At 44.3% G+C, this 24,836-nt stretch overlaps 1 protein-coding gene and 1 long non-coding RNA gene across 2 annotated transcripts in view; one reads left to right on the top strand and one right to left on the bottom strand.

Moving 5' to 3' along the window:
- LOC129711338 (guanine nucleotide-binding protein G(q) subunit alpha-like) overlaps positions 1 to 2,055 on the bottom strand; it is a 94,821-nt gene extending 92,766 nt beyond the window's left edge. The window contains exon 1 of the mRNA XM_055658929.1: positions 1,431 to 2,055. Within this exon, the coding sequence (XP_055514904.1) occupies positions 1,431 to 1,566 (136 nt within the window). The 5' untranslated portion in view covers positions 1,567 to 2,055. The remainder of the gene's footprint in view (positions 1 to 1,430) is intronic.
- Positions 1,451 to 24,428, top strand: LOC129711339 (uncharacterized). The gene is made up of 3 exons (XR_008725822.1): positions 1,451 to 1,576; positions 20,833 to 20,951; positions 23,985 to 24,428. It is a non-coding gene; the product is annotated as an uncharacterized LOC129711339 (long non-coding RNA).
- The last annotated feature ends 408 nt before the right edge of the window (positions 24,429 to 24,836 follow it).

The following is a 24,836-nucleotide window of genomic DNA, read 5'->3' as shown; positions in this document are numbered from 1 at the left end:
TGCAATGGTGGCCCGGGCTTGTAGCTGGGGCGGAGTGGAGACGATGGCTCAGGCTCTGCCTGTCCCGCCAGCCCTGGACTGGCAGGGCGACGGCAGACGGGGTTTGCAGCCAGCGCAGAGAGGAGCTAGCTCCGCTGCTCTGGGCCGGTGTCCCATCAGTCCAGGGCTGTCGGTTAACCCAGTGAAACGGGCAGAGTTGAGCCGGAGTTGGCGCTTCTTCTCTACTCTGGCTGTGGCCGCGTGCCGCCGCTGTGGCAGGCCGATGTCCCGTCGGTCCGGGGTTGCCCCGGGCGTCTCCGGCCGCCCCCGGTCCAGGATGGGGTGCTCGGAGGGGGGGCGGGGACAAACAAGTGGAGGTTCGGCTGCGCTTCCGCCGCCAGAGGCCTGGGTTCGATCCTGGCTGTGGATGGGGCGTGGGTCTGTGTGCATGCGGCAGCATGGTTGCTGGGGGTGTTTATCGCGAGTGACCTTTGATTCATTGCGTTTTTCTGAATATCGAACTCGCTTATTCTTCACTAAAAAAAGAATCACATTTAGATTAACCGCTTCCTTTATAACCTATTATCAATATCTCAAACGGTTTACCAAAGAACTAATAAACGTCTCGTTGAACATAATCTTACAAAAAGTATCTTCAATAACAGTTCTTTAGCATCACATTCTAACAAAGTGACAACTTATTCTGAGGAGAGGTCAGGCTGAAGCGATATCTCTGCACACACGCTGTCCAACTTGCTGATCATTTCCAGTCTTTAATCTATAACTTGTCGCACATACATGCACTACTCAAAATGAAAATGCAATAAAATGATTACAAAGAAAGGACAATAAGCTAAAAATACACTATTTTTAAAGTCAGGGAAAAAACCTGACGTTCATAATTAAACTCTGTTAAGCAGTTCTGTTGGGAATCATTTTCCCCAATGTAATTTACAAATGGAGAATCAAAGTTAATTACAGAAAAAATTAAAATTACAAATGCCCAAACACAAAAAAAAGGCAAACACCGTTCTGCAAGCTTACAGAAAGACCACTCCATATTCCAGGCCTTGCCTAGGCCTTTCAAAGACCGATCAATCTCCTCGCCCGCCCAAGGAACAACACACACACAATCTGATCACGAACAAGGCGAAAAACCCTACATCTTCCCTTCCAACAACGAAATCTAATTTATATATTCGGCGTAATCAAGTTCACAAACGATGTTGACACACACACATACACAGAATTTTTAAAAAATCCTTGGGAATGCCAACGAGAAACCCCCCCCCCCCAAAGAAATCCAATATGAAGGAATAAGGCAGGGTGAGGATTGTGGAGGGGAGGAGGTGGGTTGATGATGGGGGGGGGGGGGGTCCACTGGATATTTTGCCCACCCACACAACACCCCCTCCCCCTGTCCCTGTCCCCTCGGCCGCGGCCTTCCTCACCCAGAAGCAGCAGCTTCAGCTCCCTGCGCGCATCCCGCTTGTCCCGCCGTAGTTGCCTCTCTATCTCGGCATTGATTCTCTTGGATTCTTTCGCCTCCTCGCTCAGGCAGCACGCCATGACAGAGTCGAGAGTCATGAAGCCGGAGGTATATTGTTTGTTTGCAGAGGTGGTGGTGGGGCGGGGGGGCTTTTGGTTAGGAAGGGAGGGAGAGAGAGGGAGGGAGGGGGGCAAAAGGAAGGAATGCCTTTCTCCTCACAGCGACGCCGACATGAAGAGAAATAAAGGGAGGGGGGTGGGGTGGGATAAAAAGAAAGGGAGGCGGAAGAAAAACGAAGACCCGGTTACGGGTTATTTTCTTTCCACATAATCCTCCGGCACGTCAGATTTTTTTCCTCCTCCTCCCTTTTTTCCTCTCTCTCTCTCTCTCCCCTTCGAAATGTTCACCGTTACCGGCTCCTCCTGTTGGTATTTTTTGTCGATTCGTTTGGAAAGGAAAATAATAATAAAAAACGTCCCCTTTCTTCCTCGCTGGACTCACTCTCACGCACACATTACACACCCACCCCCGCTTGTTCGCACCCAACTTGACGGCCGGAAAGCGAAGGCTCGGGGAATGTGAGGGGGGGGGGGTGTTCAACGCGCGCTCACGACTCGCGGGCGCGGGTACGAGCGCGTTCGGCGACCGTTGGGCTCGAGCGGCGACCGTTGGCCTTCCGAGCGCCAACCAGGGCGTGTGGAGAATGCTTGGGGGGGGGGGGCTCAGAATTGGGGCTTTAACTGACGTACAATTCGACCAATCAGCCGGGAACTCCGTCCCGTCCCACCCTCCCCCAGATGGATGGCCAATCAAACCCGTTGGGGGGGGGTTAGGGAGCTTTGACTGACGTGCGGCACAATCAATCAGGCTGCAGCCTCGCCCCCTCCCCTGAGGTAGATGGGCAATTAAACACGGAGGGGCGGGATTAGGGCCTTGGCTGATGTACGCCGCAACCAATCAGATGGGAGCACTATCCGTGGTGGATGGCCAGTCACACCCGTTAGGCGGGGCGGCATTATGCGCGTGCGCGCGTTGGGTGCGGGGGAAGGGAGGAAGGGAGGAGGGGTCGAGGGGTCCGTCGCGTGCGCGCAGCTCCGGGAGCTCAATAAGATCAGGAATGGGTGAAAGAATGAAGCTGGTTGGAGGTTCGTCCAAAGCCTCACTTATTATCTTTGACATACGTATTTTGCTATGTATATATATATATATACACACCTAAATATATATCTATATAAATTGTGGCTTGATTTTTGGTTCAAATCCATACTTATTTTGAGAAATACCACCATATGATAGCATAGCAAAAGGATTTTGAGTATAGGAGCAGGGAGGTTCTACTGCAGTTGTACAGGGTCTTGGTGAGACCACACCTGGAGTATTGCGTACAGTTTTGGTCTCCTAATCTGAGGAAGGACATTCTTCCCATAGAGGGAGTACAGAGATGGTTCACCAGACTGATTCCTGGGATGTCAGGACTTTCATATGAAGAAAGACTGGATAGACTCGGTTTGTACTCGCTAGAATTTAGAAGATTGAGGGGGGATAGAAACTTACAAAATTCTGTTGTTGGACAGGCTGGATGCAGCAAGATTGTTCCCGATGGATGTTTCGAGGCTGTAACTAGTAGCGTGGATAGGGGAGAACCAGTGGATGTGGTGTATCTGGACTTCCAGAAGGCTTTCGACAAGGTCCCACATAAGAGATTAGTATACAAACTTAAAGCACACGGCATTGGGGGTTCAGTATTGATGTGGATAGAGAACTGGCTGGCAAACAGGAAGCAAAGAGTAGGAGTAAACGGGTCCTTTTCACAATGGCAGGCAGTGACTAGTGGGGTACCCCAAGGCTCAGTGCTGGGACCCCAGCTATTTACGATATATATTAATGATCTGGATGAGGGAATTGAAGGCAATATCTCCAAGTTTGCGGATGACACTAAGCTGGGGGGGCAGTGTTAGCTGTGAGGAGGATGCTAGGAGACTGCAAGGTGACTTGGATAGGCTGGGTGAGTGGGCAAATGTTTGGCAGATGCAGTATAATGTGGATAAATGTGAGGTTATCCATTTTGGTGGCAAAAACGGGAAAGCAGACTATTATCTAAATGGTGGCCGATTGGGAAAGGGGGAGATGCAGCGAGACCTGGGTGTCATGGTACACCAGTCATTGAAGGTAGGCATGCAGGTGCAGCAGGCAGTAAAGAAAGCGAATGGTATGTTAGCTTTCATTGCAAAAGAATTTGAGTATAGCAGCAGGGAGGTTCTACTGCAGTTGTACAGGGTCTTGGTGAGACCACACATGAAGTATTGCGTACAGTTTTGGTCTCCAAATCTGAGGAAGGACATTATTGCCATAGAGGGAGTGCAGAGACGGTTCACCAGACTGATTCCTGGGATGTCAGGACTGTCTTATGAAGAAAGACTGGATAGACTTGGTTTATACTCTCTAGAATTTAGGAGATTGAGAGGGGATCTTATAGAAACTTACAAAATTCTTAAGGACAGGCTAGATGCAGGAAGATTGTTCCCGATGTTAGGGAAGTCCAGGACAAGGGGTCGCAGCTTAAGGATAAGGGGGAAATCCTTTAAAACCGAGATGAGAAGAACTTTTTTCACACAGAGAGTGGTGAATCTCTGGAACTCTCTGCCACAGAGGGTAGTTGAGGCCAGTTCATTGGCTATATTTAAGAGGGAGTTAGATGTGGCTAAGGGGATCAGGGGGTATGGAGAGAAGGCAGGTACGGGATACTGAGTTGGATGATCAGCCATGATCATATTGAATGGCGGTGCAGGCTCGAAGGGCCGAATGGCCTACTCCTGCATCTAATTTCTATGTTTCTATGATGTTGCAGAAGTCCAGAACAAGGGGTCATAGTTTAAGGATAAGGGTAAAATCTTTTAGGACCAAGATGAGGAAAACATTTTTCACACAGAGAGTGGTGAATCTCTGGAATTCTCTGCCACAGAAGGTAGTTGAGGCCAGTTCATTGGCTATCTTTAAGAGGGAATTAGATGTGGCCCTTGTGGCTAAAGGGATCAGGGGGTATGGAGAGAAGGCAGGTACAGGATACTGAGTTGGATGATCAGCCATGATCATATTGAATGGTGGTGCAGGCTTGAAGGGCCGAATGGCCTACTCCTGCACCTATTTTCTATGTCTATGTTTCTATGATCCATTGAACCCTAATCTTTACCTCTGATCCGGCTTCACAGATGCTGAGGGTCCGATGTATTTATCTTTATCTCCTGATTGTCAGTGGTCACAATTTGTTTTCACTTATTTTGTAAGTGCCGTTGTGCAATAAAAACATAAAGCGCACAATGTTGGAAACTTTGCGAGGATAGTTAGCATAATTCGATAGATGAGAGAATATTACGTTTCATGGGTGTATCAGAACTTTATCTGTTTTTTTTTGTCACGCTGAGTTGTCTTCTCACCAGAAACTCTCCAAAAAATGAAATACAGAGTGTTTTGCCCACCTGTTTGGTATGTCTTGACATGGTCAATGGAGATTTTTCTTTCTCCTGGCCAGAACCAGGGGTTACATTTCAAAGTAAAGAACTGGCCTTTCATGCAAAAGGATGGGAAGAAATTTATTCTCCCAGCATGTAGTCACTCCTTAATATTTCCAGCTCATGGAAATTTTGTGTGGCTTTGTTTAAGGAAATGTGTCTCTACCAGCATGCAATTAACCAAAATGTTAATTCAACTGTAGGTGAAATAATGGTGTTTTATTCAACAAATATCTACCATAAGTTGCTCCCTCAAATAATCCAACCACTTCTTCATTTTTACCAATCACTCCAGAATGTCGTTTCATGTGCTTGAAATGTATCTTCCTGAATTAATTCAATCCGCACAATTTCTGAAAAAAGGCTATTGTCAGCAGTGGTTCTGTGGTAGCACTTGGACCTTTCGAAGCAAAGATTCAAGTTCTCCTTTCAGAGATCAGACCGCAAAAATCTAAGTTCAGGTTAGAACAGATTTTTTGATGGTAGATTTATTATACATGATAGATTTTTTTCCATCCATTCATTCAAGTGGAGATAAAAGATTCTATAGCGCTATTTTGAACATGAGCGACATGTTTCCAGTTTGCTAACCAATGTTTCTCCCTCAATTATATACTCGAAAACCAGTCATCATATAATTTTTCCAATGGTGTTTGGACCCTCACGTGGGGCAGCACCTTGGTGCAGAAAATAGTGCTACTGCCTCACAGCTTCAGCGACCCTGGTTTGACCCTAACATCCAGTACTGTCCGTGTGGAGTTTGCATATTCAATGGGTGATTGCGCAAGGCTCTTTCGGGTGCTCTAGTTTTCTCCGTCATCCTAAAGATGTTGGTTGATTAATTGATCTCTGTAAATTGAATCAAGTGTATTGGTGAATGATAGAATTTGGGAATGGGAATAGTTGATGTGAATATAGGGAGAATAAAGAGGGAATTGGTATTGTTATTGTAATTAATTTATGAGCCATGTATGTAAAAACATACAAAGAATTTAATTTTTCATACAGTCATATCAAAAACGCAACAAGACACACAACTACATAAAAATTAACATAAACATCCACCACAGCGCACTGTGATGGAAGGCAATAACATATTATCTTCTTCCCTCCTTTTCTCCTGCGGTCGAGGCATTCGAACCATCCGCAGTCGGGGGCGAGCGAAGCCCCCGCATCGGGGTGTTCGAAGCTCCCGCGATCGGAATGGTTGAAGCTCCCGCGATCGGAATGGTTGAAGCTCCCGAAGTCGATCCCCAGCAAAGGGACCGCCAGCTCCACAATGTTAGGCCGCAGTGCGGAGGGTGATACGATATCGAAAATGTCACATCTCTGTCGAGGAAAGAGATTTTTTTTAAGTTTCTCTCACCCCCTCCACATAATACAAAACTAAAGATACACTAAAACATACATTTAATAACAGACTAAAAACAACAAAACAAGAAAAGGACGAGATAGACTGTTGGCGAGGCTGCCATCGTACAACACCGCACACGGATTTGAATTGTTTGTGTAAGTAGGACAGAGAGCTTGTATGCGTTCAGTGGGCCATAGATCTGATTTCCATGCTGTATAATTATGTCTCAATGTGAATTAACCGTCATGATTATTACAAGGCTTACATATGGATAATCCTTGCGCTTACCCTCTGGAATTCGCTACCAGAGATAGTAGTGGAGACAAGTTTAATTCTGATGATCAGAGGAACTGGAATAGTAACTGAAAGAAAATAATTTGCAGGGCACTGGGAAACAGATGAGGAAATGTGATTAGCTCAAATGCTCTGAGAGAGAACTAGTACAGATATGATGGGCTGAATGACGTCTGTAGTGCTGTGTGATTCTATTTCTGTAGTTATACTACAGAAAGAACTGCAAGTTCTGAAAGGATGTGGAAATTGCTCTGTAAACATTATGCCAATATTGGATGAGAAATAATGATGAATGTGCATGTAGAGCATAATCGCTGACATGGACTTGATTGGGCCAGTTCCGTATCACCTATCCTCAATGTAATCCTGCACATCTATCTACATTTCCTTAAAGCTATCATCAGTCAGTTAATCGTTGTTTAACATTCTTCGAATTGCAGCAGCCGCATAAGAACACGAGAAATGACAGTGAGAGTATGTCGTAGAGCCATTTGAGCTTGTTGTTTCGCTCAGTTTCATGGTTCATCTTATTACTAAGCTATTTATGCTGTTTTGTGAAACATATGGAATAAAAAGATCTGTTCTGATTTGAATCCCAAATATTGTATAATTTTCTGAATTGACACAATCTCCTGTTCTTCCAATTCATTCACCATTGACACCTCTCTTTACCATGTGCCTCTTAGTTTACAGGACATCAGTAACACTTTCCTGAAGTCCTCTGTTATCCTGATCTAAAATTATGCTTTCAAATGACATTTGCAAATTTAAAATGTAGTGCTTGAAGGTTAGCTGTAATCTCAAGAAGGTCTCCCATTTATGGTTCTGAAGTTGCATAACCTTTGCCCTATGGTCATTTGTGTGCAGTAACTGTTAAACCTGGCCCACAGTCTAAACTTAGTAGAGGGTCACACCCTGGTGATGTCTTTGAGTGATAAAGATTAATTTCCTTTTCAAAAGCATGGATTCTACTTTGGTGGGTGTAATGTATTCATACATATTCATGTATATGTTAATGAGTTGGTGTTCAATATAAACAGGGAATGTTGGGTAATAAACCTCTCTCTCATGATCCAGGCAACCTGCGTGTAAGTTGTTATTCATTCTGCCGTCCGGAATATAACAAAATTAGCGGTGAGGATGGGATAGAGTTGTGAACTCATCCCTTAAATACTGTTTTGTAACATGCAGTATTGTTTAACATTTTAAACAGTAAATAGGGAGTTGTGTCGCAGTTGTTTGCGAGCTGGACTTGATAGGCCGCAGATCATTCTATGCAGGGGACTGTAGTTTAAAACAGCAGCTGGACAAATCAGAATCAGAATCACACTTTATTCGCCAAGTATGTTTTGCAACATACGAGGAATTTCGTTGGCCAGATCAGTCATATAATTAAAAGTAACAGAACACTCAAAAACACATTTTAACATGAACATCCACCACAGTGACTCCTGCACATTCCTCACTGTGATAAAAGGCGAAATATAGTTCAAGTCCTTCCCTTAGTTCTTCCTCGGTCGTGGGCCTCGAGCCCCATTGACGGGCCGATCTTGCAGTGGGAGCGATCCCAGACAAGGGATCAGCTCCGATGTTAAGTCCACGGTGGGGCTCACGGCACTCCAAGGAGACTTCCACTACTAGTGATTCTTGGTCCCAAGTCAGCTATACCTTCCATGGCGGCATCAAGGGTCGAGACCCTTCTTGGAGTCTGAGTCTGAAGAATGGTTACGACCCAAAATGTTGCCTATCTCCTTCACTCCATAGATGCTGCCTCACCCACTGAGTTTCTCCAGCATTTTGTTTACCTAGGCTTTTTTTAATGGAAGGTTTTAGCCATTATCTTCTGGATGGGCTACTTCAAAATGGAATGTAGGGAAGCTGGTTTGGGTTTATTGTGAAATCCAACACGTCAGCTATGCTTAAAACAGCCGATATTCCTGACACAGCCAAAGGGCTACCTTTTAACTATAAAACTTTATGGATTTTGTTGGAGGTATGTTGCCTTAAACATTTGATATTTCTACATTAATAATGAGAAAAAGTGCTCCAATGCAAAATACATTATTTATAGAATTAGAGCATATCTTAATGGCTCATCGAATGGCTTTATTTTCTAACATAATAGATTTATAGTGTGACAGGGAATCACTGTGTTGACTGCAATGGAACAATTCTTAGGATGACAGGCAGCATCTCTGAAGAGAAGGAATGGGTGACATTTCGAGTCGAGACCCTTCAGTCTGATGTCACCCATTCCTTCTTTCCACACAAGGGCGGAACATCCGGCGACGCGGGAGGTGGGGGGGGGGGAGGGAGGGAGTGGTCACGTCCCCTTCATGTTTTGAAAGGTGGGGGACAATCCCCCCCCATGTTTTGTAATCCAGATTTTGAAATTTGGTGAAAAAAAAATTATTAAAAATCTCCGCTTTCCGCGAGACAGTGGGGGTGGGACTGATGATCGAGGGCGGTGAGTGGAGGAGGGAGACGTCCTGGTGGAGCAAAGATCATAGAGCGGAGCTTGAATCGGCCCATTTGCGGGGCCTTTCATCACCCGGCGCAGCTTAAAATCGGCCACGGGATCTTCCACCGCCCCGCGATCAAATTGCTGCATCGAGGCGATCTAGGCTCCCGATGTTGTAAGCTGCGCCGGGCGATGAAAGGCCCCGTGAACGTGCTGATTCAAGCCCCACGATTTGGGGCGGATGAAGCTGCTGTTGCTGGTGTTTGGAATCGGTCACCAACCAGGTCAGCTCCCAATGTTACTGTCCACAGGGCCCACGGCTGAAGCCTCGTCTGAGTGTGTGTGCGCGCACGCGGCCACCAATAAATTGTGTCCCCCCCATGTTTTGATAGCGATTTCCACCTCTGTCTCCAGAGATGCTGCCTGACCCACTGAGTTACTCCAGCATTTTGTGTCTACCTTCGATTTAAACCAGCAACTGCAGTTCATTCCTGCACAATTCTTCGGATGTATATAGAACATCAAAAAAACAAACACGTTATCCTGTCCTCAAATCAATTACAAAGTTACATGGATGCACCCTTGTTCAAATTATTAACTTGACCTGCTGGACAGTCCCGTACCTTATAAACATTGCCCCCATTTCAAATCTTTCATTTATTTTTTCTTAAAACCCTCACTAACCAAATGACCTGTTGAAATCTACAACTTTTTCGCACTGCATGAGAGAAAAATGTTTTAGGTAATTTTTTATTTACATTTCTGGTATGTATTTTCGTTTTTTTTCTGACTCACGTACAACATAGAAACTTAGATTATGAATCAACTACCACAAAGTCCAGTCAAGGTATATTTTCCTGAAGAGCCATTCTTTTCGATTAATTCTTGACATAACATTCTGAAATTGAACTTGTTAGTGCACATAGACTGTGCTGAACATGATGCCAAGATAAACTAATCTCTGTCTGCACATGATCCGTATCCCTACATTCTCTGCATATCCATGTGCCTATCTAAAAGCCTCATCGAATGATGGAACAACTCGTCTCAATTAAAATTGCACCAAGCCATCTCAAATTTAGAGATCTTCGTTGGACTGAATTACTGGGCAGCGAAATCTTTTCTTCAACACATCAGTGGTGCCATTAGCTGTCTGTATTGATTTAGATGAACCTTCTCTTATAAGTGCAGCTTTGACTTAAGTCAGGAGATAGGTGTATGAGAGATAAGCATACGATAAGAGGAGAAATCCTCTTGTACAAGAGGATTTCAGTATAGGAGCAGAGAGGTTCTTCTGCAGTTGTATAGGGCTCTGGTAAGACCACATCTGGAGTATAGTGTACAGTTTTGGTCTCCTAATTTGAGCAAGGACATCCTCGTGATTGAGGCAGTGCAGCGTAGGTTCACGACATTGATCCCTGGGATGGCGGGACTGTCATATGAGGAAAGATTGAAAAGACTAGGCTTGTATTCACTGGAGTTTAGAAGGATGAGGGGGAATCTTCTAGAAACATATAAAATTATAAAAGGACTGGACAGGCTAGATGCAGGAAAAATGTACCCAATGTTAGGCGAGTCCAGAACCAGGGGCCGCAGTCTTAAAATAAAGGGGAGGCCATTTAAGACTGAGAAAAAACTTTTTCACCCAGAGAGTTGTGAATTTGTGGAATTCCCTGCCGCAGAGGGCAGCGGAGGCCAAATCACTGGATGAATTTAAGAGAGAGTTAGATAGAGCTCTAAGGGATGGTGGAATCTAGGGATATGGGGAGAAGGCAGACACGGGTTATTGATTGGGGACGATCAGCCATGATCACAATGAATGGCGGTGCTGGCTCGAAGGGCCGAATGGCCTCCTCCTGCACCTATTTTCTATGTTTCTTAGCCTTGACCCCTAGAAGTAAAGGGGGAAAGAAGTAAACAACCCCTAGACCCCTGATAACTAAAAGGCAATACGGGGAGAAAAGATGAGGTACATTGAATTGAATTGAATTATTTCTCACTTAACATCACTAATTCTAAACATTAACTTTTAATTTCAAAGAGAGTTTTTTTTTAAAAATAAATTTGCTGTCTTCATTGACAGCTTAGATCGGACCCGCTGTGTGTGTGTGGGGGTGGGGGTGGAGTGTTTAGTGTATGTGTGGCACTGCAGGCTTCTCCCCTGAATTCCATAGAGCTGCCGACAGCTTTCGTGCATAAGACGCGCACGCTTAATTTCCAGAACATTCTGAATGCGTGACAGACGGTTGCATTTCACTCTCTCTCTCTCTCTCTCTCTCTCTCTCTCTCTCTCTCTCTCTCTCTCTCTCTCTCTCTCTCTCTCTCCTCTATATCTCTCTCTCTCTCTCCCCCTCTCATCCTCTCTCCTCCCATCTCTCTCTCAATCTCTCTCCCTTCCCATCTCTCTCTCTCTCTCTCTCTCCTCTCTCTCCCCATCTCCCTCTCTCTCTCCTCTCCCCCTCTCCTCCCTCTCCCTCTCTCTCCTCTCCCCTGCTCCCCCCTCTCTCTCTCGCCTCCTCCCCCTCTCCCCACCTCCCCTGCCCTCTCCCCTACCCCCATCTTCCCTCCACCCTATCCCCCCCCCCCCCCCACCCTTCCCCCCCCACCCCCCCTCCCCCCCCCCCTCCTCCTCCCCCCCTCCCTCCCTCCCCCCCCCTCTCTTCCTCCTTCCCTCCATCCTTCCCCCCCTCTCTCTCCTCCTCCCCTCTCTCTCCCCATCTCTCTCACCCCTCTCTCTCCCTCTCCTCTCTTTCTCTCTCTCTCTATCTCCCTCTCACACTCTCTCTCCCTTTCTCTCTCTCCCTCACTATCTCTCTCTACCTCTCTCTCTCTCCCTCTCCCACTCCCTACCTACCCCTCTCCCCCCCTCCCTCCCCCCTCCCCCCCCCTCTCTCCCTTCCCCCCTCCCCCCCCCCCCCCCCTCCCTCTCTAGACGAACCTGCAAGTTGGGGTCTATGCGTCAGTGGATAGGGTGGTTATGAGGTAAAAGGAGCAAATTAATAATATTAATATAATATCAAGGGGGGTAGTTAGCGTGTGTGCGGGGGGGTAGTTAGTGTGTGTGACGCCGCATGCGGCCCCCGCAACCACACGTTAGGGGAACAGACCCAACGGGTCTGCACTTGGTCTATTGTTCTATAGATTAAGGATTATAGATTAAGTTCCTGTGGATTGGAGGATAGCAAATGTTATCCCACTTTTAAGAAAGGCGGGAGAGGGAAAACAGGGAATTATAGACCAGATAGCCTGACATCGGTGGTGGGGAAGATGCTGGAGTCAATTATAAAAGATGAAATAGCAGCACATTTGGATTGCAGTAAAATGATTGGTCCGAATCAGCATGGATTTACGAAGGGGAAATCAACCTTGACTAATCTTCTGGAATTTTTTGAGAATGTAATTAGGAAAATGGACGAGGGAGAGCCAGTGGATGTAGTGTACCTGGACTTTCAGAAAACGTATGATAAGGTCCCACATAGGAGATTACTGAGCAAAATTAGAGCACATGTTATTGGGGGTAGGGTACTGACATGGATAGAAAATAGTTTGGCAGACAGGAATCAAAGAGTAGGGATTAACGGGTACCGCAAGGCTTGGCCTGGGACCGCTGCTATATACAATATATATTATTGATTTAGATGAAGGGTTTAAAGGTAACATTAGCAAATTTGCAGATGACACAAAGCTTTCTGGCAGTGTGAACTGTGAGGAGGATGCTATGAGGGTACAGGGTGACTTGGACAGGTTGGGTGAGTGGGCAAATTCATGGCAGATGCAGTTTAATGCGGATACATGTGAGATTATCCACTTTGGTGGCAAAAACAAGAAGGCTGATTATTATCTGAATTGTGCCAAGTTAGGAAAAGGGGAAATACAACGAGATCTGGGTCTCCTTGTACATCAGTCATTGAAAGTAAGCATGCAGGTACAGAAGGCAGTGAAGAAAGCAAATGGCATGTTGGCCTTCATAACAAGAGGAGTTGAATATAGGAGCAAAGAGGTCCATCTGCAGCTGTACAGGGCCCTGGTGAGACCGCACCTGGAGTATCGTGTGCAGTTTTGGTCGCCAAATTTGAGGAATGACATTCTTGCTATTGAGGGAGTACAGCATAGGTTCACAAGGTTAATTCCCGGGATGACGGGGCTGTCATGTCGATAGAATGGAGCGGCTGGTGCCACAGTTTAAGAATAAGGGGTAAGCCATTTAGAACGGAGATGAGGAAAAACGTTTTCACACAAAGCGTTGTGAATCTGTGGAATTCTCTGCCTCAGAAGGCAGTGGAGGCCAATTGATTTGATTCAATTTATTGTCATTGCACTTTTCAGTGCAACAAAATGGTTTAGCCTGCAGTCATAACATAGAACAAATAACAAACACTCAACACAGTTTAAGTCCCAAAGTCATGGTCTCTTCCCTCCTTGCTCTCCCTCTGCGCTGAGGCAATCAAAGCCTCCGATGTTGTGACCCCGCCAGGTGATGGTAGGTAAGTCCCGCGGCTGAATCCGTGCTCCGCAAATGGGCCGGTTGAAACTCCGCGGCCCGGAGCGGTCGAAGCTGCCGAAGCTGCCGTCCTCCAGTCCAGCGGACGCAGCTGTAGTTGCGGGAGCTCCAGAAACAGAACTCGAGCTCCCGATGATGTCGTCCACTGGCCCGCGGCCGAGCCTCCAAAGTCGGGTCGGAAGTTGGGTCGCCCCGCTACCACAGCCCCGAAGTCGGTCAGCCTCGTTGGTAAGTCCTGGCTCTGCCTCCGCAGCCTCGAGGTCGGTCGCAGTTGGATGCCGCCAGCTCCGCGAAAGGCCTCAGCGCAGACGGACACGGAGACGGGGGATACGGCAGGAAAGGTCGCATCCCCCCCCCCCCGAAGGAAGAGTCAAAAAACATGTTACACCCACCCCCCTCACACATACACAACTAAATAAACCGAAATAACCTGTAAAAATGGGACAAGAGAAAACAAAAAACAGAAAAGACAAAAGGACTGCAGGCGAGCCGCAGCTGCAAGGCAGCGCCGCGACTTCCGGTGATGCTTTCAAGAGAGAGTTAGACCTCTTAAAGATAGCGGAGTCAGGGGATATGGGGAGAAGGCCGGAACGGGGTACTGATTGTGGATGATTAGCCGTGATCACAGTGAATGGTGGTGCTAGCTCAAAGGGCCGAATGGCCTACCCCTGCACTTATTGTCTATTGTAAGACAAAATGCACAGTTGGTTGCACAGAATGAATGAGTCTTGGAAGTTATCCAGCTGTCTGGTATCGACTTTATCCGGTATCCGGAAGTGGCGGTGCTGTTAACAGCTGCGGCTCGCCTGCAGTCCGTCTGTCTTTACTTTTTTCTGTTGTTTTTTTTGTCTTGTTTTGGTTAACTTCTAGTTTGTTGGGTTGTTAGAGGGGGGGGGTGAAACATGTTCTCTGTGTCTTCCTTCGGGGGAATGCGACTTTTCCGTGTCGTATCCCCCTTCTCTGCCTCCGTCTGCGCTGAGGCCTAATGGTGGAGCTGGCGGCCTCCAGCCTGCGACTGACCCAGAGGCTCCGGAGGCAGAGCCAGCCAGGACTCACCAACGAGAGGCTGGCTGTCTTCGGGGCTGAGGCAGCGGTGGCCCGACTTGCTAGTGCGGCGTTCTGGCTTTTGGCGGCGGCCTGGAGCTGATGCAGCGGGGCTCGGAGCTGAGACTGTGGGACCCGGAGCTGTGGCGGCGGACCGGAGCGGAGACTGTGGGACCCGGAGCTGGGGCGGCGGCCCGGAGCGGAGACTGCGGGACCCAGAGCTGGGGCGGCGGCCCGGAGCTGATGCTGTGGCGGGCCGTCTCGGAGCGGAGACGGCGTTCAGGCTTTCGGCGGCGGCGACATCACCACGGAGGTCCGCTGGACTGGAGAGCGGCATCTCCGTCCTGGATCGATCGCCTCAGCGCAGAGGGAGAACAAGGAGGGAAGAGACGGAGACTAAGACTTTGCCTCCATCACAGTGAGGATGTGCTTGGTGAACTCGCTGTGGTGGATGTTTAATTTGTGTTTATTGTATGTTTTGTTTTTATTGGTTCTGTGTATGACTGCAGGCAAGATAATTTCGTTCAGACCGAAAGGTCTGAATGATAATAAAGGAATCTAATCTAATCTAATCTAATGATCTGTTTTTAGTTGCAAATAGATTGAACATTGAGGGAGAGAAAGTCAGTGTATCCCACTCCATTTTAGTGCTCCATTGTGGAGCCCTGAATATGTTGCAGGTGCATTTAATCTCCTCCTCTAATCTTGAGAAGCTTCAGTTTGCATTTTCTTGTGTGCATACCATTTCCTGACCACAAAGAGAAGGCAATGACTTCCCCTCTCCTTGAGTTGGGAGTATAACATCTCTGATTCATTAATGGAAAATAAAATGGGAGATATTGTAAGTTTAGAAATAATACAGTGGTGGGAGTGACACCGTGGTAGAGTTTAGCTTTACAGCGCTAGAGACCCGGGTTAGTTCCTAACTATGGGTGCCGTCTATATGGAGTTTATAGGTACTCGCTCTGTGTGTGTGGCTTCGCCTGATGCTCCGGATTTTTCCCACATTCCAAATACATGCAGATTTGTAGGTTAATTGGCTCTGTAAACTGCCCCTAGTGTGTAGGATGCGAAACTGTGGATGAGTGTACAGGTGATCATTGGTCAGTGGGGACATGGTGGGCTGAAGGACCTATTTCCACACCGTATTTCTAAACAAAACTAAATTGAAGGCAATAAGCAAGTTTGGTATTCTGAAAAACGCAAGGAATCATGGGATTTGTCAAAGGTCACTCGCTATAAAGAAAAAGCAAACAATGGGCTGGCTGTACAAACTATGTATAAATGATTATCTTTATTCATGATTTATGTATTAAAATATGTTTAATCTGAGGAACAGGTGTGCCATATAGCGGGGTGTAACAGCGAGAGTGAGGGGGCAGATGCGAATGGGAGACGGGAGAGCGAGCACGACCCATGCCTCATCCGCAGCCAAGATTGAACCAGGTTCCCCGGCGCCACAAGCACTGCCGAACCACCACTGGACCGTCCCCTATCTCCCACTCGCATCTGCCCCCTCTCTCTCGCTGTTACACCCCGCTCTCCCACTACCTGATTCCGGCTCGGCTCTGCCTGTCCCGCCGGGTTGGCCGGCAGCCCTGGACTGGCAGTTTGCGGCCACAAACTTGCAGCCGGCGCTGAGGGAGGAGCGCTGGCTCTAGCTCGGCTCTGTCTGTCCCATTGGTTTGGCCAGCAGCCCTGGGCTGGCGGTCGTGGCCCCAGACTTGCAGCCGGCTGGGCCCAGCAGCAAACTCAACAGCCCCTGCAGAGCCGGAGACCCGGGCCCGACCCCAGATGAAATGCATGCCTGCACAAAAATGCAGCACCACAGTTGCCGAGAATGTTTATAGCGAGTCACCTATGACCTGGGCGTGCGCAGTCAGAATACCGAACTGGCTTATTATAGACAGAATGATCCTGGTGCAGCTTTGAATTGCAATTTTGATTGCAATGTGAGGCTGAGATTCATCTGAATTGCTACTCATGTGTACTCACTAAAGGCAGGGTTGGGTTTCCAAGCCCAACCGCTGAAGGCTCTGCAGGAATTACTGAATTTATTTCGCAAATCTAGTGATTGAATGTTCCCTTCTAATAGTTGAGAATCATTTTAAGTTGGGAACAGGTGGGCAAACTCTTCTTGCAGTAAAATACCAACTTTGCCCTGAGACTTTGGCACAGTTTTACCTGGATAATCAGAGCACAATTTGGCAGAGCTGGTGTCGTCAACATTGTTTGAAGAATGGCATTAAGTAAGTTGTGCCCTGAATACTTTCAGTGTGTGCATGTAACATATGAATTACTGCGCTATCAATTTGTCCAGCAAAGCAAGTGACCAGAAGTGGAAATGTATCAGCACCCAGAGCATTAAAATTGTCCAGCAAAGCAAGTGACCAGATGCATTAAGTGTACCAGCACCCATAACAGCACTGAAGCCTAAAAACTTTTACCTCCACGTTCAAGAACTGCTTCTTCCCATCGACCAACAGACCCTTGAACCATTCTGCACAATCCTAACTGGTTGGTTAGGACACAGCTCGAATACTGTATTCAATTCTGGTCACCACACTCCAGGAAGGATGTGATTGCTGGAATTATTTCCATAAAATGAGCTAAAATACTTAAAAGCAGTAAAAAATGAAATAAACTCAATCACTTATGTAAAATAATACCTGTTGATTTTAATTCAAATATACAAGGAAATCAATTGTTGCAACAAGCACAGCCTGACGTTATATAATCAAGTAAATAATTGTTTCCTCGTTGGGTTCCCAGAAAGGGATTCATCATCAGCTTGTTGAACAGCTGATAGTAATCCTGGGAGTTTCATGTTCACAGTGAAATCCCAAAAATCATTACTCTGTCACATGAGGGAATATTAGAAAATTACATGGGTAACTTCTGATGTACCATACCATTTCTATACCGATCATTGCAATGCAGAATTTTACCTGGACAAACCTGCATATCAAATTCAGCATCTTTTAGGTTGTTTTAAAAGTCAAAGTCTCTCTGGAATCATATTATAGCATACAAAATTCTACATTATTTAGAAATGTTACATTTTTTACATTTCTGCACATTATCTGCATATGTATTCCGATTGTAGCTTCTTGAGAATTGCGACATTTTTTAATCACTTTCCAATTGGCAAGTGAATGGGGGCGCAGGGATAATGAAGTCCAGCATAGGAGAATAAATATGTTTATTTTTAAGCTAAAATATTAACAACAATGCCAAGTTCATTGTTATTTTAAAGTATGCATATTAGTATCCTTCTGGCATATAATATATTTACATATTCTTTATGTTAATAATTTTATAATGAGCATATGGCAATTAACAGGGAAAAAAAGATGGTTAAAAATATTCAGAAAATATTTTGAGTTATTTTCAATAATTACATTTCTGGTGTGGAGTTGCTTGAATGATTTTCCTCCATCGAGGCATCTAGAATTGTGTTTCTTTTTAAAATTAACTATTGAAAGAACGTGACAAATAAAGTGGGATGTGTCAGAACCTAAAATATGATATAATAACATATTTAATATGTAAGAAAAGAAATACAAGAGGCTTCCAGAAGTGAGTATGAAAAACAAGGGGGAAAAATGGCTATAAATCGCAGCATGGACGTGTGAGCCCCAAGCTTCTGATGTAACCTGGCTAACATTAAAGATATTCAGATTCATATTTAATTTAAACTTCACTTTGCATGTGACTGCAGTAACACATTATCCAATAATATTCAAATTATGAGAAATTACTCTTGCATTTAACTTGGTCACTGATCTAAGTTATTTATATTACTCCACTGTCTTTCCACTGATGCACATTTGATGCAGTAACTACATAATTAATAACTAACAGCAAGTGGTATAACACTTCAATATCCTACGTGACTTTCCTAATGGTATTTCTAGAAACTATGTTCATCAGAGAGAGCAGGCTATGGTCTCTGTGTAGCGCCTGATCTGAATGACAACATCTCAAAGCAGGAAGTTAATGTAGAATAAATAACAACCGAAGCATAATTTACAATGCAAATATCAGACAAAGCAATGCTATGAGACTCACGTGCATCCATTGTTTATAGGGCCATGTTATTCAGGATTGTTTTCAGTGATTTTGATGAAGATTAATGATACCAATTCTGCTTTCTTCATGCTGATGATCAACTTTATGTATTTAACTCACTCACATTCACATCATATCTCTAAGCTGGTTCTGAAAAGTATTTTGTACATTTCGCAGACTGGTTGTCCCAGATGGCAGTGAGAAAGCATGTTTACTGGTGGCAAGATGACAGCAACAAGTAATGTTGTGCCATCATTGCTGAGAATCACAGGGTGCATGTCCTGAATGATGAATCATGCCATTTATTTTGAAAGAATGAAGTTGATATCTGTCAACTTTAAAGAAGATCTTAAAGAATAATTTAGTTGCCAAACAAGGCCCACCCATCAATAATAGGTGGCAAAGGAACAATATAAAAGTTGTGTTAATTGCTGTAATTTGTCAGTGTTTCTCAATGCCAAGAACAGCTATGACAATTTAATTAATTTTATTGTAGCATATGCTCTTCTGGAAAGTGGCTAAAAGCATTTTTGTTTTTCCGTGTGAGGTCTTTCTCCAACTTCCACAATTTTCTCGTCACCTTTATTTTTAATCATCATGTAGATCCTACCGAAAAAGGCTACTGTGCTTGAACCCATTAAAGACTCCTAAATATAATTATAAAAATATATTCGAAAATATATCTAAATTTGCTGACAATGGGAAGGTAAATTATGAGACTAACAGTGTCTACAACCATCTGAATCTTTGGTGAGACCATAACTGCAGTGCTGCGTATAATTTGGGGATGGTTATATTTGCTTTGAAGGCAGTTCAGCAAAAGGTTCATTGAATTGATTCGTAAAATAAATGGATTATACAATGAGTAAAGATTATAAAGAGATTTGAAGAATAAATACCCTGATTGAAACATAGTAGATTCTTTGGGGATTTGACAAGGTTAATGGTGTGAGGATACTTCCCCTAATAGGAGTGCTTATGATGAAGGAGAAATATTTCAGGATAATTCATTCATCTCAGTTAAGACTGAAATTAACAGAAATTTCTTCCCACTGAAGTTGTTCACCAGGTCATCAAAGACGCTTTATACCAGAGGAAGCTGCGTATATTGAATCATCATATGTATACCCAAGACTGAGATAGATTTTTGGTCCATTTGGAAGATTGCGCTTAAAAATGAAATTGAGGCAACCTTCAGGTCTACGAGAATTTCATTAAATAGAGGACTTGTGTTCCTATTTCCATGTTGTTATGTAGTACTTCAGCAGTTCTTGTGAGGAGAGGAGTTGTCTTAGAGCCCACACGGCATGGAAATAGACCCTGTGGCCAACCTTAGCCATGTCGACCAACTTGGAATTCTTGGCCAATTCCATTTGACTGCAATTAATCCATATCACTTTAAACCCTTCCTATCCATCTGTCTGTCCAAATATGTTTGGAAAGTCATAGTTGTTTCATCCTCTATAGCAGCTCATTTCGAATCTGGACCACCTTCTGAGCGAAAAGGTCGCCCATGAGAACCCCTTTATATGTTATTACATTTTTCATTCCACCACACCAGAGATAACACTGTGAATGTTCACTTTATCCATGCCACTCATGATTTTATATACATCAACAACGTCACCATTCAGCCTCCTATTCTAAAAGTCCCAGGCTCTCCCTATAACTTAAGCCTGCAAGTCCAGGTAACATTTGATGAAACTCTGCTGCACCATTTCCACCATTTCCTGTTTATTTCTCTAAAAGACCTCTGAGAGATTTGTTTTCCAATTTCCACAGTGGAATTCCAGCATCAATGAATGCCTTGCACAGATCACTCGAAAACTCAGATTTGCGACTGGAGCCAGCAGTAAATGTATTGAGGAGCCAAGCTTGGGTAGTCTACACCCCAGTGGTATCAACATTGACTTCTCTAATTTTAGATAGGCCTTGCCTTCCCCATCCTCTTCCCCTTCCCAGCTCTCCTTTTAGTCCTACTGTCTCCGCCTCTTCCTTTCTTTTTCCCACACCCCACATCAGTCTGAAGAAGAGTCTCGACCCAAAACGTCACCTATTCCTTCTCTCCATAGATGATGCCTCACCTGCTGAGTTTCTCCAGCATTTTTTGTCTACCTTTGATTTTTCCAGGATCTGCAGTTCTTTCTTAAATAGATCTTGGAGAAAACTGAACCAGCGGGCAGCGGCACGAACGAATGCATGACCAATGGTGGCGTCCCGGGTTTCGCCCCGGTGGTGGAAGTTTTCTTGTAAGTTATATTATGTTAAAACGGTAATAATAACATTAATATTAATGTGTTAACATAGAAAACGGCATTGTAATCACGGTACAACTAGAGAAAATAGCATGACTTTTTAGCAAAACGGCAAAAAATTGCTGATTTAAGCACTCGATTGTGAAAAAGGCATTATCCTGGTGAAATTATCAAAAAAGGCATGAAAAGGCATTCATGGTAAAATCCTGGCTCTAATGATCACCATGGACAGGGTGGGCTGCAGGCCTGTTTCTGCACTCTGTGACGGTGACCACATTTATACAGGAAAAATACACAACATAGAAAATAGGATTAACAATAAAATTATGTTGACAGCAAATTCAACATTGTTGTGCAGAAAATTAGAGATAGGCGAGACAACCGTTGCTGTGGGGAGATATGTTGCCAATGTGGTCATCGGTACACTGGAGGCAGGTCAACCATCAAAGGAGCATTTGTTGACCGGAAGTATTGGAGAATAGAATAGAATAGAATAGTTTCTTTATTGTCATTGTAACATGGACCATGTACAACGAAATTTAAAATGTCAGCCAGTCAGTGCAGCATTCAAACATTTCTAAAAGCTAACGATACATACACGGTAAAATAATAAAGATAAACAACTAAATAAATATCACGAACACAGCACGCATGCACACCCAACCCTCCATCCTTCTGTCGATTTCACAGTTACCACAGTCCCTTAGTCTGTATCGCCCCTGCGTTCCTTGGCGGCTACATTTAGTGCCTTTATAGCAGTGGGGTAAAAACTGTTTTTGAGTCTGTTTGTCCTTGTCCTTGTAGATCTGTACCGTCTGCCTGACGGCAACAGTTCAAACAGGGAGTGTCCGGGGTGGGAAATGTCCTTTATGATATTCTGGTTTTTTTTGGTGCAGCGGGAACTGTGTAAGTCCTCCAAGGTAAGGAGAGGGCAGCCGACAATCCTCTGGGCGTTGTCAATGGCCCTCTGGAGCGCTTTCCTCTGAGCCGCTGTGCAGCTGGTGTACCACACGCATACACAGTATGTTAGTATGCTCTCAATGGAGCACCGATAAAAGGACAGCAGCAGTCTCTGAGTGATGTTGTTCTTCCTGAGCACCCTCAGGAAGTGCAGTCTCTGCTGGACCTTTTTCAGCAGCGCAGTGGTGTTCACGCTCCACGTCAGGTCCTCCTCAATATGGATTCCCAGGAAGCGGAAATCCGCCACAAGTCAAACAGCTCAACTACTGCTCAGTTGTTTACATCTTCACTTGCTGTACTTTGGCCAGAAGGTATAAAACATGAGAATGTTCTTCTGTTTATGACAGTTTTATTCCACAAAATGTTGCATTTGACATGCTTAGCTCAAGGACTTCATAGAATTGCCAAGCACATACATAGCTCGTTTCCAAATGTCGATTGCCAAGTTTCCAATATCAAGAAAATTTTCCTCAAAGCACCGTCACGTGTGCAGTTGTTGGCAGGAAATGGCACCCGAGATTCCGCTACCTCCTCAGCCCATTTTGACTAGGAGGGGTACATCGCTCTCTGCTGTACTCTACAATGCTGCAAATTTTGAAAAGATAAAAGAAATCATCAACTGTTTTGAAGAAAAAGAATCTGCTGCAGTCAGGATCATCAGTGAAATCATGCAGAAAAAGTCCCTCCATCGCAATCTTGTGTTTATTGCTTCCAATTTTGCAAACTTCCCACAAGCTATCACTTCCCTTGAGAAACATGGCGAAACATTAGTGAATAACTTACAGGTTTTCAACATAGTAATATTCGTAAAGTTCCTGGTGATGTAGGTAAAGACATATAAGGAAAATGTGAGAGAGTGATTTTAGCAAACAAAGATCTTGAAGAAATAGAAAACATAGCTAAAGTTCTCAAAGGTAGTTGAAATCACAAGATGTCGACTTGAGTATAGAGTCTGTAGCTTGTTTTGGGTATGCACCGGTGACTTCAGCTGTGGTAGAAAGAAGTTTTTCACAACTGAAGCATATTCTGTCTGACAGACGGCATAGTTTAACACCAGATAATTTGAAAAAAATGCTAGTAATTATGTGCAACCCGGCAATTTTGGTCATTTAATGTAGTATATATTATCATTTTAAACCATATTTTGGTGGTGGAAATAAATGCCATTTTTGTCAATAAATGCCTTTTCGTTCCCCTTTTTTAAATTTTATAATGCCTTTTTACCTGCCTATTTCTGAGTTTTTTAGTGCCTAAACATCCTGGCTCTAGTGATCATCAAGTTCTTATCCATACTATTCCCATTTTCCAGCATTTGGTCTGTTTCCTTCTGTCCCTTGGATTACTTTGATTTTTATGTACAAAGCAGTCTTGCATGCCGTCTGGTTCTGAATAAAGCTGCACCTGACAATTGTTTCAATTTACTGCATTTATTATCAATTGATATAAATTTCCTTTCCTTTCACGGTCCTTATCAATTTCTTTTACCTATGACTGTCTGATTAATTTGCTCACAAGTGGACTGTGGACCAATGTTCCCAGCAATTTGCTCCTCCCTGTACAAGTTATTTTCCACTCTCCACTGCAACGCCTCGGTGCCTCAAGACTAGCAACAGTTTGTGAAAAATCATACTCATATCTGTGCAGTCAGAATGATGGATTCTTATGATGCAAATTTGAATGAAAGGCATGGAGCTACGTATTGAATACAAAGGTTCTATCGAGCTGGTGAAACATAGTTTGGCTGCTCACAACATGAATGACTCCAATGACAGGAACTTCTTTACAATTCAAGTGAAAAAATACAAAGATTTTTACTTTTTGTTTATGCTGAGTCAGCTAGTTTCACCTGAGCTTGCAGTTTCTATCAGAAAGAAAATTAGGATTCATTTTTTCGATTGACGTGCAGTGTTTTTTTTTACTCCTGGCAAAAAAATCATGTGTGGATGTTGAATACATGATCTATGAATATATGATCTATCATATTGTCATATCGCATAAAGGAATGATGGTATTTAGATAATATATTAATGGGCAGTTACTGTTTATTTAACTTTTGCTCTATCAAAGAGCAAATGTCTTCATAGAGGAAGAAGAAGACAGACAAAAACGGTTACCATATGAAACTTCTCTTCTGCTATGATGAGGGCTCGGAATTGTGCGGTCACTTGAGAGTGAAGAAAAATATCTTAATGTAGAAGGTTGTTGGAGTATGGATTGCTCTGTCACTGTCTGTTTGAAATATATATCATCATATTTTTGAGCGAAAATCTGTTTATGCCTGAAGCAAATAAAGATAGTTTAATATGGTAAGAACAGAGAAGAGCAGGGAATTTTTACAAAGAGACAGATTTGAGACATCAAGGTACAGTACAGTAACCACTATATTTGCAGTTAAGTAAAATAAAATAGAATGGTTAACCCATCCAAGTTGGTTGTGGTCTTTATATGCTGTGTTTGATTATTTATCTGCGTATAAAGTAATTACTGTGTGCCTATTTGTCCAGCACTGTGATAACTGCATTGAAAGTTGACTTTTCTATTGGGTCTACATTACTCATTCATACTACGACTGAATGATTATGCATCTTTACTGGCACAAGTAGAAATTTTGTAAACCATTTGTCAGACTTGAACCATTGACCGAGTTTGTGGTGGGTGTATGGAACAAGCTGCCAGAGGAGGTAGTTGAGGCTGGGACTATCCCATCGTTTAAGAAACAGTTAGACAGGTACATGGATAGGACAGATTTGGAGGGATATGGACTAAGCGTAGGCAAGTGGGACTAGTGGAGCTGGGACATTGTTGGCCGGTATGGGTGAGTTGGGCCGAAGGGCCTGTTTCCACACTGTATCACTCTATGACTCTAATATGCTACAAGGGATAGACAAAATTATGAACAGATTGATTTCTATGTTTCTA

Source organism: Leucoraja erinacea, chromosome 29 (assembly GCF_028641065.1).
Source record: "Leucoraja erinacea ecotype New England chromosome 29, Leri_hhj_1, whole genome shotgun sequence".
Classification (NCBI taxonomy): domain Eukaryota; kingdom Metazoa; phylum Chordata; class Chondrichthyes; order Rajiformes; family Rajidae; genus Leucoraja; species Leucoraja erinaceus.
This window is presented reverse-complemented; position numbering and strand designations above follow the sequence as displayed.